Consider the following 19,457-nt stretch of genomic DNA (forward strand, 5'->3'; position numbering starts at 1 on the left):
ATTTTTGCAGCATTGAGTTCAGTAGGAAATCCAACACTGACCAGCGTGTAAACACACAAACATCCCATAACCTACTCAGTAGGCAGAACACCGCGTGCGCTCCCACGCACGCTCACATATGTACAGTATCCACATGTATGCACAGCAGAGCCCAGATGCTGGACTCTGACCCGCCAAAATAAAAGTCTACGGCCAAAGGTCACGGCCGGGGGCCTTTAGTCCGTCAGCAGATGTTGGTGCCGTGGGGTCAAAGGTCACGGCAAGGGCCTTTAGTCCGTCAGCAGATGTTGGTGCCGTGGGGTCAAAGGTCACGGCAGGGGCCTTTAGTCCGTCAGCAGATGTTGGTGCCGTGGGGTCAAAGGTCACGGCAAGGGCCTTTAGTCCATCAGCAGATGTTGGTGCCGTGGGGTCAAAGGTCACGGCGGGGGCCTTTAGTTCGTCAACAGATGTTGGTGCCGTGGGGTCAAAGGTCACGGCGGGGGCCTTTAGTCCGTCAGCAGATGTTGGTGCCGTGGGGTCAAAGGTCACGGCGGGGGCCTTTAGTCCGTCAGCAGATGTTGGCGCCGTGGGGCGAGGGCAGCTCTGATGGGGGACTCCCCATCGGGGAGGAGCAGGACGAGGAGTAGAGGTGGGGGGACGGCGAGGAGGCGTAGACGTGAGACAGGGAGGAGGAGGAGGTGAAGCAGGGGGAGGAAGCCTGCAGGGTGAGGGGGGACGACCCTGCAGGTGCGGCGGGGGGCATGGCGGCGGGGGGCATGGCGGCGGGGGGCATGGCGGCGGGGGGCATGGCAGCCTTATCCGCTCGCCGGTCCCGCTGCCTCTGGTGGATCTTGGCGTGCCTCTTGCGTTCGTCGCTGCGGGCGAACTTGCGGCCGCACTCTGCGCAGGCGAAGGGCTTCTCGCCGGTGTGCGTGCGGATGTGCGTGGTCAGGTGGTCGCTGCGGCTGAAGTTGCGCATGCAGATGCGGCACTGGAAGGGCTTCTGGCCCGTGTGCACGCGCACGTGGCGGGTCAGCTCGTCCGAGCGGGAGAAGCGGCGGTCGCAGCCGTCGGCGGGGCAGGCGTAGGGACGCTCGTGGGGCGGGGTCTTACACTGCCGCCCCGCCGGGGGCTTCCTGCTCCTGCAGGCGGCGCCCTGAGGCTGGAACTGTGAGGAGAAGGCTTTGATGGTGGGGAGAGGCGTGAGCGGCGGCAGCACGGGCTTCTGCTCCTGACCGCGGCCCACCTCTGCTTCTGGGACCTGCTGCGGCAGGAGGTAGTCCGGCAGCATGGGGACCACCATGGAGGGCTGCTGGATGTAGGCGGGGGGCGGGACCTGAGGCTGGAAGGCCTGCTGCGCCTCACTCGGGGGAAGGAGGTGGTCTGATCCGGCGGCGGACGTGTACGTCGGCGTGGCAGAGAAGATGGAGGTGACGTCTCCAGACCCACAGCTGAAAGTGGCGTGACAGGGAGCCGATGACGACGTAGGAGGCGAGGAGGAGCTGCAGGACGCAGGGTGGGCCGCCATGCTCACCAACCCCGACAACAGGCTGAGGAGAGGCTCCGCCCACTGGTTACCGCCGCCGCCGCAGGAGGCGGACGGCTCGAAGGTGAAGCGGCCGCTGTAGGCCAGCGGGGTGAGGCGAGGGGTGAGAGGAGGGAGGTTCTGCAGGTCTGAGAGGTCTGACAGCGAATCTGAGGAAGAATAAACACAGGTAAGTCACACCTGACCAATCCTCACATCTGATTGGCTAATAAAAACATGTCTGAATGCCTTTATGCATTTTCCTTAATGTTTAACCGCTTAGATGTTACACTAATTTTCCACCTGTAGAGGTGGTATTTGCTATAAAGCCCAGAAACAACATTAATTTTCCTCTGAAACAGGAACAACAGAAAATCTACCACCAACAGTTTCCACTGCGGTCTGTCAAGTTTCTTTAAATTAGAATTTGCAAACCTGATTTTAAATAGCTGCAGTTTCTGCACACTTTTCAATATTTACACCCCAGATAACTTATTCCACGTTTATGGCAAAACCCAGGAAGTGTTTTATTGACCTCTGAGGATCTAAATGTGCAGATTCTGGAGGTAAAGCTGAAGCTTCGTGTTTGTCGTCACTGCACCGGTTCTCCTCACCTGCGTACTCGGCGGGCTCCCCGCCCAGCAGCCCGGCAGCCTCGGCTGCAGACGCGGCGTTCTGCAGCAGCATCTGGAGCTCCTCCAGCTTCTGGTATCCGTCCAGCGGGGAGAGCGGCGGCGGGTGGCCGAACAGCGGCTCTGAGATCTGCAGGCCGGAGAGCAGCAGCTCCGCTTTGGTTGCTGCCATGTCTCTGGAGGAGGAGGAGGAGGAGGAGGAGGATGAAGGGGAGTCAGCGGCGGAGCGCGGGTCGTGCTGCGGGTCGGTGTCCGCTGCTGAGCCCTGCGGAGAGGCGCTGTGGCGGGGCAGGGGCTGCTGCTGGGTCCGCTGATGCTCGGAGGAAGCCAAGGCTGGAGGCTCGCTGGTTCCGGTGATTTCGGCACATAAACATCAAGTGTCTGCTCGCTGCTGCCGCTCCAAGCTCAGCTTAACTTCTGTCACTGCCTCGCCGAGGATTCCCGGCTTTATAAAGTCTCCTGCGTGACGTATGTTACCAAATATGGAGGGAGGAAGCCCAAATATGGCCACCCGGGAAACTTGCGGGCCCAGCTTCCGGGTGGCGGTGCGCTCTTTGTGCCGCGCGTTCTGGAGCGTGAAGGTCCCGGTTCGGTTCGGACCCGGACCGGGCCGCCGGACCGGGGCCAGGGCGCGTTGCATGTGGCCTGCAGCCAGACGCCACGGCCGGAAACCTCCGCGACACGTCACATCTTGTTTTCTCCATGCTCAACGTCACGTGGAGATATTCCAACTACGTCACGACTTCCTCGAGCCTTATTTGGGAGTTTTCCTGTCAGACCGTTGATCTGAGAGACAGACCCATTCCTACAGACCAGCTTCTGATAAAAACAGAACAGCTTTTCAGAATAAAAGCATGAAAGCCAACGCTTCTGGTCTCCAAGTTAATAATCCGAGTGAGATGAAGGTTAAGCAGCAGTTTGTCTGCAGTCTGAGAAACATTGAGTCACTCAGTCCTGTCTGAAATTAAACATCTACTGCAACCAGGTGCTAAAGTGGGACAAACAAACGTTTCTACTGTTATAAAGCTGAACACATGCAGAATGTTTTGTTTTATTTTTATAGGACCATTAAGAAGAAAAAAAAGTAATCAGAAATACTTACATTAGTGTTTTTTTTTAAGCCATGATCTCCCACGACCCAAAAACAAATGAATAGCTAGAAGAAATGCAGAATGTATATGTGCAGAACTAAGGACTCAGAGCTACGGTCTGTTGAACAACTTTACAACACGACACCAAAACAGAACAATGACTTCATTCTATCACCCAAATCTGCTATTTAATGAAAGTTTTAAGGTTTGTTATTCAGCTACAGACATGATCGGGTCAGAATGAAGGATCGAACCAAACGCCTCTCTGCATTTTTCAACACTTAGTTTATTACAGAAACAACGTAAACCTGAATATAAACACCACTGGTCCTGGAGGGGAGCACATTTACAGGGTCTATCATAAGTATTCACCCCCAGTGAATGCTTTACCCTTTTGTTGCTTTTATAAGTCAATCATGACCAATAAAATCTGGCTTTTTCACACAAAGCTCTGTTGGAAAAAAAACTCTTTAATGTCAAAGTGAAAACTGATTTCTACAAAGTGATGGTAATGAAACAAAAATACACAAAGAAATATATGTGTTTGCATAATTGTTCACCCCCTTCAAGTCAGTATTTAGTAGATGCCCTGCAGTCAGCACTGAGTCTGTGTGGAGAAGTCTCAATAAGTTTTGTACATCTGCACATTTGCTCCATTCTTCTTTGCAAAACTGCTCCAGCCCTGTCAGGTTTGCAGGTATCAGGCATGAACAGCCCTTTTCAAGACCAGCTGCAAATTCTCTATGGGATTGAGGTCTGGGCTTTGACTCCAGAACATTTACCTGGTTCTGTTTAAAGCATTCCTGTTTGGATCGATTACAATGGGGACGGTGTGTTTTTGGTGATGGCCAAAATGGTTAATTTATGCTGTGAAAACCTGTGATGTTAGTATCTGTAATATCTCCATAGAAGAAGAAATAACATATATCAGATCTTTTTCCTAAAGGCCTCCATATGCTTTCTTAAATAATAACAACAGGTCAGGATATTGATAAGATGCTCTTTAATTTTACTTGGTAAAATTGTACTCATAGCATCAGAAAAAAAGTTGATGAGAAAAGTTATGATGATGGAGAGCTCAATTTTGTTTTGCTTTATTGCCTTGAATTTTACACTTATAATTAACTGGGTAAAACATGTTAAAAATTCATGTTCATTTTGAATTTTACTTTCCCTTTTTCTGTTTTAGTTGCCTAAATGCTGTTCTAGGTTTTCATTATAATGTTGATAAACTGCCTGTAAAACTAGCAGAAATTCATTAGCAGGTTATTCTATGTGGATCACAGTGTGCAAACACAAGTTCTTCCTTTGGAACAACAGAGACATCAGCTATAAAAATAAATCACAGTTTTTTAAAATCTGGGTTCAAATTCAAATTGTACTGGCGAGTCAGCAAAAAGTCCCTTAGCTAAGTGACATTTTTATCTACGAGTAATTTTGTCAGTCGTAAAGAATCTACTCTAGTATTTGATGCTGTTTTAAAAAATGAGTTTAAAGCTACAAGTTGAAGTCCTCCCAGCCAGTAGGTGGTAAACTCGAACTCGCCCGCTCTCGTTCTAACTTTCAGTTGTGCTGTTAGCCAGCCGGTTGCCAGGTAGTTAGCATTAGCATTTAACTCACCTGCCCAGAAGGAAACTTCCTGAAGTCGGCACCAACGCTACGAAGCTTCACCGATGTTCACCCCTGTTTTGCTTTTTTGGTCCGCTTGATTGAGAAGAAGTCATTTCACGAAGCTACCACCATCTGGCAACGCCTGAGCTCCATCTCGGCAAAATTTAGAAAACAGTTATTTATACACTATATATTTCTTTTCTGTAATTTTTTATTATATTATTCTACACCACTCTAAAGGTTTTATGAATGTATTATTTTTGAAAAAATGTGTGTTTTGATGAAAAGCTTGTAGCTATGATCTCTAATGTACAGAACTATAGATTGCTGTTCAACATTTCTGTACAACAACATACAATACGATGATGGGGCAGGAGCAGTTTGTCCTGTATCTGGCCGTTGCTGGTTCAAATCCCTGCTCCAACCATGGTGTCCAAGGTTCCTTACCCGCTTTGCCTGAAAAAAGCCTGGTTCTCCGTTGGTTCTGGTGAAGGTGGCAGACAGTCAGGGTCATCTGAAGGCTGCTAGTGTTAAACGGAGCTTCTTGTTATTGAGCAGAGGCAGTAACCTACTAGCTAGATTGATAATGTGCAATCCTCTACGTTCTGCCCATTAATCAATCTGGCTCTGCTCCCGTTGAATCCATTCTAGTTAAGGTGGAACTATCAGCAGAACGCCCCGAGCAAAGTGGGGTAAGTGACACCTAGTGCCCGCCTACTAAAGGTTGGTTTTAATCGTGGCATCAAATGAAAAGGTAAGCAGCAGGCGCCATGAGAAACCACAATAAGGTAAGCTATTTAAGGCACTTCCTGCTGTTCTTCTTTCAAAGAACAAATTGTGGATTCTGACAAAACAAATGTGATAGCAGGAACCACGCATGCGTCTGTAAAGTAGGGTGATCAGGCGATTTCCAGAGACAGTCCATGTCTTCGATGACCTGTCCCCGGCCAAAGCTGTCCCTGGAAATATCCCCGATTTCAGTGCATCATGATGGAGTAAAAAGGTTTAGTGCAACAAGAGATATTTGCCTGGTGTAGTAGAAGAGCTGAGCCAAACACGCCCTCCCCAGTCCGTCGGTGTTGAATATCAACACAGAAATATTGTGTGGCATTACTTTGCAGACATATTCTGTACACCTTACTGTAAAGGTGCGTTTACCGAAGACATTTTTGCCATTTTTGAGTTATTGATCACCTGACATATCGTTGGCAATTTGTACAGCAGGGAACAAGCCAGAACTACAACAGTACAATGGCGCTATCTAGACGCTATCACTTAACTAACACTCCAGCCTCGTTACTCTCGTTTCTTCAGGCTCGCTCTTTTCTGGATTTGTCTTGTTAGCAATAATTGGTTGAGCCATACAAGTCAGGCTGACCACAGACCGCCACTATCAGCTTTTATTCCATGTGCCGCAGTCCTTCACCCCACAATTGGTTGTCGTGACGTACCAAGACACAAATGTTTATATTTTTAATTCCAGTGACTGTCGCTTCGCATCCATTGCAGGTTGATGGTCTGGCTTCGCTATAATGGCCAAAATCGCACCTGTTCGCCTATAGAAACAGGGTTTATTGTTTGATGAATTTTGTCAAAATGCACCTCTATTTTTTTTAAAATGTCTTAATTATTTGCACAGATGATTTTCTAGAAGTTGTTAAACATGTTTTTATAGAATAAATTTTCTAAAAGTTGTTAAACATGTTTTTATTGAATGAAAACATGTTTAACAACTTCTAGAAAACATGTTTAACAACTTCTAGAAAATCGTCTGTGCAAATAATTAAGACATTTTAAGAAACTAAAGGTTGGTTCCCTCAGTCAATAAAATGTATTGTCTGGGGGAACCGTTTTGATGCCATTTATATGTACATGGGTCTCCTTTGTGTAGCTGTGTCTCGCCCCTAGTGGCGGGTGGTGGTAAATATGTGTGAGGACGTCACAGGTTTTTACTTTTGCCACCTGAGGTTCTGTGGGTAGGTATGTGTTATGAAGCAGCTCTGTGATTTATGTAAAGTTCAAAGCTAAAAGTACAAACTTCTGATTAATTAAACCGTTTGTTAGATTATGTCGTGATTTTGTTATAACTTGCAGCCGCCAGGAGTTTGACACCGCAGTTTGTTTTCCTGAGGAGAGTTAGCTGAGTCTGTTAGCATCGCTAGCTGTTAGCATCGCTCGCTGTTAGCAGCCGGCGGTTGGCTGCGTCACTATTTTGCTGCCAGGAGCTACAACCAGACCGCCAGAAACCACATTTATGTTTTTAGTTGGTTTTAATAAACGGCGTGACGCTGAGAGACCCTTCAGTTGGCTGACGTCGAGCCAAAGGTTGGGCGTTACACGTCGTCCTGCGCCGCCATGTTGGTTCGGCTCTGGGCTCAACGGCTTGTTTTCGCCATAACCGGTATGTCCCGCCCTAAACCATAATACTGCAACGCGATTGGCCAGAACCGTTTTGAACGGCGCCGTTCATTTTTCTCCCCCTGTAATCACGTCACGTGACTTGGTTGCTATGGAGACGGTGCCACAACACAGCCTGACCCACAGCCCGTTTTTCTCCACAGGTAAACACTTGGATCCGCTCACCTGGAAGGTTTGAGGAAAAAGGCTTTTAGTGAGGAGCTTTCTGCAGGTAAGGCTCACCTGAGTGTTGCTTTCTAATGTCTGCCGTCGTTTTACAAACACCTGCAGCTTGGGTTGCCAACTGGCCCTTAAAAAAAGGAGCTGACCCATACACTGCAAAAACGGAACTAAAAATCAGTAAACATTTCTTGAAATTAGTTTATTTATCCTTGATTTGAGTAGATAAATAAGATGGTCTGTCAATGGAATGAGTATTGTGACCCGTAAAATAAGATAATTAGACATACTGGACTGGAAATAAGATGATGGAGATGATTTGTTTCTGTTTTAAGTGCAAAAATCTTTTTAAATTGGCAGATCTTCTTATTTATCTGCTCAAATCAATGACAAATACACTCATTTCAAGAAAACTTATTTTTAGTTCAATTTTTGCTGTGTATTTACAAACAGACGTGTCTACGGTAATTAAATCCAGGTTCAGGTATTTACAAAATAATTTCACACAGAAGGAAAGGCAAAAAAAAAAAAGGATTTATCGTGTCCGTAGGAGGAAGGATGATCAGAAGCATCCCTTTTTTTATTTATTTACATTTGGAGGAGCTGGCAACCCGATCCTCAGGTGATTTATTCCTGTAATCCAGGTTTAAAGGCTGCATCTCGTTTATTCAGGTGCTGCTGATGGTCTCATAAAAAAGATTTTAACTCATAAATGTTCCGGTTCTGCTCAGTCACTAAGCTACAGAGCTGCAGGCGTGTTAGTGGAAAGTTATGTGGAAGGAAGAAACACGGCAGACAAAGGTGCGACCCAGACGATTATAAAGCACAGCTTGGGGTTAGCAGTCTGGTGCTGGACCAGAGCAGAACCAGAGGGATCAGGAGCATTCTATCTGGGCTAAGGGAACCAGAACCGGAGGAGCATTCTACCAGAACCGGACTGGGGCTCAGTGGTCCAGAGTCCTAATTTCAGATCAAAGTTTCAGTTTCATCTGGAAATCAAGGTCCAGAGTCCAGAGGAGAAGAGGAGAGGCCCAGAATGGTCTGGGTGGTTCTGGTCTGGGTGGTTCTGGTCTGCTGGGTTTTCTGAAGTCTGCAGCCGTCCACCAAGACATTTCAGAGCGCTTCATGCGTCTCTCTGTTGACAAGCTGCATACAGAGTTTAATTTCCCAGCAGGACCTGGTACCGGCCCACACCACTGAGCTATATAATCCACTGGAGTGCTAATCACCGTCTGTTTGAACGAGTCGCTTTGAAGCCACCAGCCGCCATATTGGTACTCCCTATTTCCCCTCAGTAACTAGGGAATATGTGCGCTACAGCATCGAATAACGAGGATTTTCTCATGTTCAGGGGGGGCTTAAGACTTTTAAAATGTCAAATGCCATATACTTTAGTATATGGCATACTTTAGTATAAGTACTGAGAAAGTCATGTGCTGAAATATTTTGCATTTTATTAATTTAAATATATATATATAACATTTATAAATATATAAATAACAATATACAAAAACATATATATACATATATACATATACACATACTTTTATATATATGTGTGTGTATATATATATATATATATATATATATATATATACATATACACATACTTTTATATATATGTGTGTGTGTATATATATATATATATATATATATATATGAATAACATGTAAAATATTTCAGCACCTAATTTCCTAGTAGTTGATAGTGTTAGTACATCCACTGACTGTAGAATTACCTGTGAAACGTTTTCACACAGCCAGAAAACTGCTTGTTGTTGCAACCAAATCCTGTGGGATTCTGGGAGAGTAGGGAGGAGCAAGATGGCGGCCAGTGACTTCAGTTTTTCAGCAAAATCAGCACTCCAGTGTATTATATAGCTCAGTGGTCCACACAGATTGGGCCAGCTAACGGGCCTGACCAGAACCCTGTAGAGAATCTATGGAGTGCTGTCCAGAGGACCAGAACCAGCAGAAGGCCTGAAGGCCTCCGTGCCACGCCGCACTGACGCAGTAATCCATGCAGAGCGTGGAGAGCAGGTTCTGGACAGAAGGTCCAGGTTTCTGTTCTGATCTGGTTAAAAACAGGAAGTTCACGTTCCTCAGCAACAAAAACTTAATCTGTGTTAAATAGATGAAAAAAAAAGCTGTTTTAATTCAAATACTGAAATAAATGATCTTCCTTCCTCTGCTGCAGCTTTGATCTTCAGTCTGAAGCACTTCAGCGTTTTTTTAGTGAATAATTCTCCCTAAATAGATGCTTCTGACTTCCTGTTTTCACGCCCCAGAGGATTGTGGGAGCTGCTGCGACATCAGGAGGAATCATGCCGAAGAAAGCGGTGAAGGGCGAGGATCTGACGGAGGAGGAGAGACTCCTGCAGCTGCAGCAGCGAGCTCAGGCTGAGGAGGAGACGGCCAGGAAGAAGGAGGAGACGCTGACGCTCTACCTGAAGGTAACACCTGGGCTTAGATGATCCAGAGGCGTCAGCACACATCACAGGTGGGTGAGGGCGGTACCGAGGAGCAGATTCTGACCCGTTTGTGGACTGAAACCAGGACAAGCTGCAGAAGGAGCAGAGGAACACGGCGGTGAACCTGCTGAAGCTGACCGACAGCTGGAGGAGGAGTCTGCGCCAGAGCCGGGCGGCCGAGCTGCTGAGCCACGCCGCCGTGCTGCAGCACACGTCTGAGAGGCACCTGGACGAGCTGAGCTTCATCATCCAGGTGAGGCGCCGCACCAGGGCCCCCCCCCCCCGCCCCCCCGCAGGGCGCTGAGCCGCCTGTGTCTGTGCTGCAGAGGATGGCGGGGGAGCTGCAGGAGGCGGAGCGGCAGGCGGAGCAGCTGCAGCGCTGCCACCTGCAGCACATGGAGCGTCTGTGGGAGCAGCAGCAGAAGCAGATGCTGCAGCTGCAGCAGCAGTGGGACAGCTGCCTGCAGGACCTCAGCGCCACCTGCAGCTCTGAGAGGTCAGAACCAGAACCGTTTGGACCCCGCTGCGCTTTCTGTAGATGCAGCCAGCCGGGCCCAGACCACGATACCACCACCGCCGTGCTTCACAGCTGGAAAGAGACGGCACCGTGTTGTCAGACCGGTTCTGTTTAACCGGTTCTGTTTAACTGGTTCTGTTTAACTGGTTCTGGTTAACAGGTTCTGGTTAACCGGTTCTGATTAACCGGTTCTGTTTAACTGGTTCTGTTTAACCAGTTCTTGGCTCTACGGTTCTGGTGGTGATCAAAGCCGGGCCCGGTTGGTGCCGACAATCTGACGTGTCACATTTAACGAGGGAGGAGGGATTCTTTTCTTTACCTACAAAGCTGCTGCAGCTCTCATCTAGGGCTGAACAATTAATCACATTTTCAATATAATCGTGATTTAAAAAAACGTAATTTCCAAATCGCAGAGTCTGCAATTTTTGGCTCTGTAACAATTAGTGAATTAGACGCGTCCATTAGGTGTCAGTAAAATGTTTAAAGTGGGTTTGCCTCCACATGGAAGGGAAGACAGTTGCAGCAGTGAGATAATCTAATTTTATTACTTGTTTTAGAGTTTATATAATCATACATAGCATTAAGTACAGGTCAATCAGTTTAATACATAAACTTGCTTGTTGGTTGCACTTTATGTTCAACAAGGATTGATGTCCAATTAAATTAAAAGCTGTTCTCTTGAATAATATTCTGATCAATACAAACATTAGAAGTTCATATTTAAAATAGTCCTTGTTTACAAACATCTTTATTTAGACGCCATTTTTGTTGCTTGCGGTTAATGCAGAGAAAAGTCAAAATTGCAATTTTGATTCAAATATATTGTAGTCAGAACGCAATAATTTCTGCTCTGAGTTTAGATGCTGTGGGTCTTTTAGCAACTAATCTGCACAGCAAGGAAACAAAATGATTTGTTGTCTGTATATGTTTTAAACTGATTATGGCTAGAGAAGTAGTGCACATATACAGCAGCTATGCTATATAATACGCTTTACATCGTTTTGACATGTTTTTAATTTAATCTAAAGGTTGGAGCAGAAACCCTGGTCTAGGGTAAAAATGTTCCTCTTTAGAATGTCTCCATGATTTATTTTCCTAAACATATATTACCAAAACAGTTTCCCCTTTCAGGACTGATAAAAGTTAAATCTTCATAAATGGTAAATTTGCATTAATCAGTAAAATGAATTCATGGCCCATCTGAAGCGTTTAGCAGCGATGTGCAGACGCTGCTGCCGGGGTTAACGACGCTAACGTTCCACGTTCTGACGGCGTTCTGAGCCGCTGCTTCCTCTGCAGGGAGAAGATGTCGGCTGACTTCCTGCAGCAGAACCACAGGCTGGTGGATCTGTCCCTGCCTTCCCAGATACACCACCAGACCATGTCTGCAGGCATCCAGAACGTTTACCGAGAGGTGGTGGACTCCTGCAGCAACGCTGACCACGTCCAGCTGGATGACTTTATGGACCGCGGCGCGCAGCAGGAGGAAGGTCCTGTTGTGAAGAAGGACGTTTTCCAGCAGACCAGAAACGACCTGGATGACCTGCAGCAGCGGCTCCCCAGAGAGCAGCAGCAGCTCAGCGCCGAGCTGAAGAACCTGAAGAGGCTGAAGGTAACCTCACTCATTTCCTTTGCTGCATCCTCGCTACCTGTTCAATTTGATTTTATTTATATAGCACCAATTCATTTAACACATCATCTCCAGTCTCTTTCCAAAGTCAGCTTCCATCAGATCCTCCAGGTTGGTGAGAAAGTTTCCTCTCTAAGGAAACCCAGCAGGTTGCATCAAGTCTCTCCAAGCAGCATTCACTCCTCCTGAAAGAGCGTAGAGCCACAGTGGACAGTCGTCTGCATTGTTGATGGCTTTGCAGCAATCCCTCATACTGAGCATGCATGAAGCGACAGTGGAGAGGAAAACTCCCCTTTAACAGGGAGGAGAACCTCCAGCAGAACCAGAACCAGGCTCAGTGTGAACGCTCATCTGCCTCCACCCACTGGGGCTTAGAGAAGACAGAGCAGAGACACAGAAAGCCCAGAAGCTCACATTGACCCAGGAGTACTTTCTATGTTAGAGAAGACAGAGCAGAGACACAGAAAGCACAGAAGCTCACATTGACCCAGGAGTACTTTCTATGGTAGATGGTAATAGTGGATGATCTGCCTCCCCTGATGATGTCACAGCTAACAGAACACCAGACCAGGTGTACCTTCTATTTAGAGAAAATGACAGAGACCAAAAAGTTAAAAGCTGAAATAATAACAAACAATGCAGATTGGAGAGCAGTAGGAGAACTCAGCAGAGTGAGAGAAATAGACCCTGATGTCCTCCAGCAGCCTAAGCCTATAGCAGCAGAACTATAGAGGTAGCTCAGGGTAACATGAGCCACTCTGACTAGAAGCTTTGTCAAAAAGGAAAGTTTTAAGATTAGTCTTAAAAGTAGACGGGGTGTCTGCCTCACGGACCAAAACTGGGAGTTGGTTCCACAGGAGAGGAGCCTGATAGCTAAAGGATCTGCCTCCCATTCTACTTTTAGAGACTCTAGGAACCACCAGCAGACCTGCAGTCTGAGAGCGAAGTGCTCTGTTAGGAACGTACGGGGTAATCAGAGCTCTGATATATGATGGAGCTTGATTATTAAGGGCTTTATACGTTAGAAGAAGAATTTTAAATTCTATTCTTGATTTAACAGGAAGCCAATGAAGGGAAGCTAAAATTGGAGAAATATGATCCCTCTTGTTGATTTTCATCAGAACTCTTGCTGCAGCATTTTGGATCAGCTGAAGGTTTTGAACTGCATTTTGTGGACTCCCTGATAGTAAAGAATTACAATAGTCCAGCCTTGAAGTAACAAATGCATGGACCAGTTTTTCAGCATCACTCCTGGACAGAATGTTTCTAATTTTGGCGATATTCCGGAGGTGAAAAAAGGAAACTCTGGAAACCTGTTTAATATGGGATTTAAATGACATGTCTTGGTCAAAAATAACACCAAGATTTTTAACTTTATTACCAGAGGCCAAGTTAATGCCACCCAGATTAAGTGATTGATTAAGAACTTTATTTTTTGAGGACTCTGGCCCAAAGATTACAACTTCTGTCTTGTCAGAATTTAGATGCAGGAAATTTAAAGTCATCCAGCTTTTGATGTCATCAAGACATGACTGCAGTCGAAGTAACTGATTGGATTCATCAGGATTTATGGATAAATATAGCTGAGTGTCATCAGCATAACAGTGGAAATTAATCCCATGCTGTCTGATAATTTTGCCGATCGGAAGCATATATATAGTAAATAGAATTGGTCCAAGGACTGAACCCTGTGGTACTCCACAGGTGACCCTAGAGTTTGAGGAAGATTTATTATTAACATGAACAAACTGGAATCTGTCCGACAGATAAGATTTAAACCAGCCTAATGCTGGACCAGAACTTTCTTCCTGACCCGACTGCTGGGTTGTCATGATGCTGGTTGTTCTCTGGAGAACATCTGAGGCCAGAACATCAGACAGCAGGACTCCTCACAGTAAAACAGAGTTCTGGATGGCTCTGGTTGGTTCTGGTTGGTTCTGGTTGGTTCTGGTTGGTTCTGGATGGCTCTGGTTGGTTCTGAGCTGGTCTGGTTTCCTCCAACAGGACAAGGTTCTGCAGCTGAAGCAGCAGATCTCCTCCTGCCAGGCGGAGCAGGCCCTGATGCAGCGTGACGTTTCTGCTGCCAAACTCCAGCTCCACCAGAGGTGTCAGCAGCTGCAGGTCCAGCTGGAGCGAGATCGCCGGGAGGCGCGGAACAAGGTGACGGACCTGAGCGTCCGGGGCGGCGCCGCCGTCAACAACCTGCGGGCCGTGATCTCCAAGGTGAGACGAGCCGCCTGAGTCCCGTCGTCACGCCGACGCCTCGCCTCACCGGCTGCTGCTCTGCCGTTTCAGGGCGAGAAGCTTCTGCAGGCGGGCCAGCTGAGCAGCAAGCTGCAGAACCACCAGGAGGTTCTGGCCGGAGCATCAGAGGAGGACCGAGCGTCTGCAGACCTGCAGCTGCTGCAGCAGCGTCTGAACGCCGCTCTGCTGCGGAGCCGAGCTCTGAGGAACCACAGCCTGGATGTGAGGAGGGAGAACCAGCAGCTGCAGGTCCTGCTGGACCAGCACGACCACGGCCTCCAGGGACACGTCACTCCCATGCCGGTTCTCCAGGTTCCCTCCGCCCCGACCGCCGCAGGCAGGCGGCACGTCATGGAAGCAGCGCACATCATTAAGCACTGCCTGGTGGACAGCAGGGGCTGAGGCCAGGTCCAAACACCTGACGTTCTCCGCAGGATCATCGTCAGGCCACACCTGGAGGATCAGAACCAGAACCTTTCAGGTGGAGCAGAGCAGTGAAGGAGCAGGAAGTGTTTCTGGGTTAGAAATTAGAAACGTTTAAATGAAAATAACGTGTTCAGCTTCCTCTGTGGTTCCTCCTCGGTTCTTCCTCGGTTCCTTCTTGGTTCCTCCTCAGCTTCAGATCGGCTCCACCTTCACCTTCCAGCCTTCAGGTCACAGACCTCTGCAGACCTTTCAGTTCCTGGTTTTCACAGTTAGTTCCCCTCAGAGCGTCATGGTGGTCTGCATGAAGGCTGTGATTCAGAGACACCAGCAGGTCCAGGGGATCTTCTCTTTCTGGGGATGTCTTCATGTTCCTCCTTCAGCAGATAATGACCATTCAGCCGTTCTTCATGTTTTCACTTTATCAGGATATTTGCAGCGTGAGGTTCTGTTGATGGGTTTGGAGGAATCTTCTGGAACAGGAGATCAGATGTTCCAGGCTCATCTTCTCTCTGATCCAGCTGGTCTTGGTTGGTCCAGAACACCTTCTCTAGAGCTCTGGACCGTCTTGGAGGACGTTGTCCCCATGGACCGTCTGACCTACAGGCTCTGCTGTTTCTCTCCATCACTAAGCGCGGGTCTTCTGGCCTGGTCTCATCGTGTGTTGGGTTCTGGAAAATCAAAGCTGGTGGTTTCTGTAAAGTTTGTGTTTGAGAGAACAAATCATTTCTTTTGCTGATGCAGGTGTGTCTAAATGCTTTGTTGTGTCCACGTTACCTGTAAACCATCACCCAGGCCAATACCGCCACCTGGTGGAGAGAACACATTACTGTCAGCCATCACAGTTTCCTCCTTTACATTCCCTGTTCTGACCGATTCAGACCCATCAGAACTATATTTATACCCATCCATCAGCTTCAGCTTCTTATTTCTGCTCAGGGCTGCGGGAAGGAGCCGATCTCCAGCTTCTGTGGCGGAGAGACGGGAATATCAGAGTCTTGGTGGTGTATTTGAGAACTAGTAGGGTTTGTTGTTAGTTGACAAGAGGTTTATATCTGCTCTACACCTCATCTTTATGTCTTTATTCAGTTACGGGGCCAACGGTGTTAAAAACGTGAGAGAATAATTGTATTTCTAAACGCTTCACTCACCTAAAACTAAAGCTGGTAAAAAAATTAAAAATGAAAAAAATTGGAGGATGCGGGCATCGATCCCGCTACCTCTCGCATGCTAAGCGAGCGCTCTACCATCTGAGCTAATCCCCCGCCATACCACTAGGAAACGCTAGTGAGCATTTGAAGTCGGCGCAGCCGCCGTGGCTGCTTCCTGTAGTTAGAGCTAAATGAGCTGAAAGTAAGCCCACTCCAGCCAATCACGTACCGAGCTGGTGGGCTTACATTTGACCAATCAGGTTTTATAACCGCTCGGAGTAATACACAAAGAGCCGTCATCATTTCTTTACTTTGGCGAGCGGTAACTTATTTTGACTTTATTTACATTTACCTCTTCTATAATAAACACTTCAGTTATATCTCATTTAAAAGGGGTGTTTGACACTATTTGAGCGCTGCTATATATTATATACAATAAACTATAATAGCTCCTATGAGGGACTATACTAAGTGGCGGAGGAGCTGGAAAGTGGCAGCGGAACGACGCAGATGAAATCAAGGTTAAAGGATCGACTCCACCTTGGGTCGCATTTAATAAATACATGATTTTAAACCTATTAACTACGATACGCTGACATGCCACCCAAGAATCCCCAGTCCACTGCCCCGCGGTAACCCGCTCCGTTTAGCGCATTTAGCGTCACTTTCCTTTGCCGGGGACAGCTTGGATTGGCCGCTAAACACGAAGCCCAGGGCTGCTAATGAAAATAGAAATGATGGCAGTAAATAAACTCCGAGGCTGAAGTGACTAATTCACTTAGTAAAGTCACCAAAATTACACCCCAAGTAATTCTTAGAAATAGAACAAGTTTTCCACAGCATCACTTTAATGCTGACTGAAAAGTAAAAACACAAATGAAAAATAAAACCAAGATTACATGAAAATATAATAGATAACTCTTTGTATCAATTTCTTTTTAAAGGATAAAACGAAAAAAAAAAGCTTATGGCTTATAAAAACAATGCATTAGTCGTCTTTGAGATGTTTTTTTTTTTACTCTTTAACAAAATGCTTGTACAACCTTCCTATTTTCGACACGTGTTGTTGTCGAAAACTGTGACTCAGTTCAGTTCAAAAATACTTTATTAACCCCAAAGGGAAATTAAATAATGATGACAGCATGAACTGTTTGAACCATTCGGAAAATTCAACTGCAAATGTTTATCTGCTAAAAAAAAAAAGCATATTTTAGGTGAGTTACACGTTAACGGTAGCAGGTATGAGTAAACGGCTTAATAAAGATGATGAATCGTGACTCGTGAGTCAGTAAAGTTGCTCACGGGTTCTGAATGACTTGTTCAGGACTCATTCATCATTACAGTGTATTATCTCATCTTTAACAAAATATTCATTCTTGACTATTGAATAATACAAAAAAATGTATACCCCACAGATTTCTTAAAAGTGTTAATGTCACACAGTAACAGCTCCAGTAACATGTGTAGGCACGGTGGTGGCAGCATCATCCTGTGGGGCTGTTTTACCTACAGTGGTACTGGTGCATGTGGATAAAGCAGCAATAGAAAAGCACAGAGACACATTTAGCCCTGGACTGACACGTTAACACCCAGGAACTGTCTTCCCTATGGAAGAAATAAAGAATAAAGTGAAATGTGAAACAGAAGCAATGAGTGATTCTGCCTCTGACACCTTAAGGCATCCAGACCCACCGAGCTGTTTGCTGACAGGAACATCTGATAAGCTGTCTAACAGCGGGCGACATGTCATACTGTCCAAAATATAACAAAAACAAGTGAAAAAAATATTTAAAAAACAGTTTTTAACTTATTAAAACGAGTAAAAAAAAAAAAAAAAAAAAAAAAAAAAAAAAAAAAAAAAAAAAAAAAAAAAAAAAAAACGAGTAAGGCTGATTTAAAGGAGCTTAGTGATCTCATAAACAGGTAAAACTCCAACCTTTTGACAAAGGCTGATTAAAAGACATCATGACTGAGTGTTTAGGGCTGTAGGCTGGGCCTGTTGGAGCTCATCAGGACTTCCTGGGTTCTGACCTGGTTCTGATGGGTCAGAACAGCGTGTGGGTGTGAGTGGTGGAGCTCAGAGAACCTCCACAGACATGTGCCACATGCCGACCGTGTCAGCTTTGTTCTATTTCTGCAGCAGGACGCGGTCATGGTCTGTATTAAGCAGCTGAGCGCACACCGGGGTCTGGGGGGGGGGGGGGGGGGGGGGGGGGGTGATCTGGGGGTCTATATAAGCAGCGGGGACACAGCGCTTCTCACACGGAGCAGGAAGCAGACCTCCACCCTAACACACAGCATGTTGTGTCCCAGCGCCTTCCAGCCCGGCCCGGCCGCCATCAGGCCCCTGGAGCTGCACTGGCCCATCCGCAGCCTGTGGCCCGAGACCCGGCCGCTCTTCTGCCGCATGGAGCAGGAGATGATCCGCCACATGCAGGAGATGCGGCAGAGCATGGAGTTCATGGAGCGGCTGCACCACAAGATCTTCGAGGAGATCGACCAGAGCTGCTGCTCCGCGGGGGCCTTCCAGCCCATCGCCTTCCAGGAGCTGCGGGGCGCCGGGGACGCCTTCGCGCTGAGCCTGGACACCGCGGAGTTCGCCCCGGGAGAGCTGTCCGTCAAGCAGGTGGGCAGGAAGCTGCGGGTGAGCGGCCGGACGGAGAAGAAGGAGGAGGACGGGAAGGGCTCCTTCTCCTACAGGTGCCAGGAGTTCCGGCAGGAGTTCGACCTGCCGGACGGCGTCGACCCGGAGGCCGTCAGCTGCTCCCTGCTGGGCGGCCGGCTGCAGATCCAGGCGCCCCGGGAGAAAGCGCCGGGCGACGGCCAGGAGCGGATCGTCCCCATCCGCCTCAGCTCGGCTCCGGCCATCACCTCCTCCTCTTCCTCCTCCTCTTCCTCACCCCCCCAGCAGGACGCGGGCAGCAGCGGCGCCTCAGAGAGCAGCACGGCGGAGAACAACTGAGCCGAGTGGCGCATCTCGCCCAATAACCTATCTACGCCGGGAGTCTGGAAGCGGTTTTCATCAAACTTTGATTTTCAGCCGTTTGAAAGTTGGAAAATACCCAGAATACGAGATTAAAGAAAAATATGATAAAGTAAAATTCCACTGGGTAACTAGACTGTATTCTAATCTTAGTTATAAATATTTTCCTATACTTTTGGATGTTTTTGTCCAGTCTGGAAACAAATAAGTAAAGTTTTTGTTAACGTAGCCGGTCTATGAGCTGATTTAACCCTTTGTTCTTCTGACCTGGGATCAGTTTTCTAATTCTGTTTTCAAAACATTTTAAACAATCGTGTACAGAATTTATTATAATAAAACTAATATTGTTTCAGTTTCGCATTGTAATTCTTTCCCTTACGTAACTCTCTTTAAAAGTTAAGAGCGTTACATCCTCAAGTTAAACTATTACTAGTAGCTCATGAAGTTCTCATGCTGAATCGTCGTATTTCTTTATAAATAATTATGGTTGTTTTAACATTTTACATCATAAATTTACTGATCTGCTGACAAAAAACACATCAGCAATGACCTGAGACCCTGAACCAGTCTAGCTGCTGGAAGGGTTGAAGGAGAAAGAACCAAGATGGCAGCATGACTGAGGTT

The 19,457-nt window shown here is 47.0% G+C and overlaps 3 protein-coding genes and 1 non-coding gene across 8 annotated transcripts; 2 read left to right on the top strand and 2 right to left on the bottom strand.

Moving 5' to 3' along the window:
- Positions 1–276: 276 nt before the first annotated feature.
- Positions 277–2,767, bottom strand: LOC105921046 (early growth response protein 1). Of its 2 annotated transcripts, XM_012856726.3 has the most exons (3): positions 2,119–2,767; positions 557–1,674; positions 277–502 (listed from the first exon to the last, which is right to left on the bottom strand). In XM_012856726.3, the coding sequence occupies exons 1-3, from the start codon at positions 2,306–2,308 to the stop codon at positions 494–496; spliced, it is 1,317 nt and encodes a 438-aa protein (XP_012712180.2). In that variant the 5' UTR covers positions 2,309–2,767; the 3' UTR covers positions 277–493. The 2 variants fall into 2 exon arrangements, with proteins under 2 accessions (XP_012712180.2, XP_035998578.1); XM_036142685.1 differs by having other exon boundaries at positions 277–1,674; positions 2,119–2,765.
- A 3,984-nt stretch (positions 2,768–6,751) lies between these two features.
- ccdc65 (coiled-coil domain containing 65) lies at positions 6,752–16,647 on the top strand. Of its 4 annotated transcripts, none has more exons than XM_036142687.1 (8): positions 6,752–6,814; positions 7,400–7,467; positions 9,703–9,867; positions 9,971–10,138; positions 10,212–10,381; positions 11,702–12,014; positions 14,037–14,255; positions 14,328–16,647. In XM_036142687.1, the coding sequence occupies exons 3-8, from the start codon at positions 9,739–9,741 to the stop codon at positions 14,676–14,678; spliced, it is 1,350 nt and encodes a 449-aa protein (XP_035998580.1). In that variant the 5' UTR covers positions 6,752–6,814; positions 7,400–7,467; positions 9,703–9,738; the 3' UTR covers positions 14,679–16,647. The 4 variants fall into 4 exon arrangements, with proteins under 4 accessions (XP_035998580.1, XP_035998581.1, XP_035998582.1 ...); XM_036142688.1 differs by having other exon boundaries at positions 6,771–6,818; XM_036142689.1 differs by lacking the exon at positions 6,752–6,814 and adding an exon at positions 7,076–7,239 and having other exon boundaries at positions 9,672–9,867.
- Positions 15,892–15,964, bottom strand: trnaa-agc. Its single transcript has one exon. It is a non-coding gene; the product is annotated as a tRNA-Ala (tRNA).
- A 1,451-nt stretch (positions 16,648–18,098) lies between the features above and the next one.
- LOC118564491 (heat shock protein, alpha-crystallin-related, b11) lies at positions 18,099–19,188 on the top strand. The gene has a single exon (XM_036142690.1). It carries the CDS (start codon positions 18,150–18,152, stop codon positions 18,810–18,812), a length of 663 nt encoding a protein of 220 aa, XP_035998583.1. The 5' UTR covers positions 18,099–18,149; the 3' UTR covers positions 18,813–19,188.
- The last annotated feature ends 269 nt before the right edge of the window (positions 19,189–19,457 follow it).

Source organism: Fundulus heteroclitus, chromosome 11 (genome assembly GCF_011125445.2).
Source record: "Fundulus heteroclitus isolate FHET01 chromosome 11, MU-UCD_Fhet_4.1, whole genome shotgun sequence".
In the NCBI taxonomy this organism is placed as follows: Eukaryota; Metazoa; Chordata; class Actinopteri; order Cyprinodontiformes; family Fundulidae; genus Fundulus; species Fundulus heteroclitus.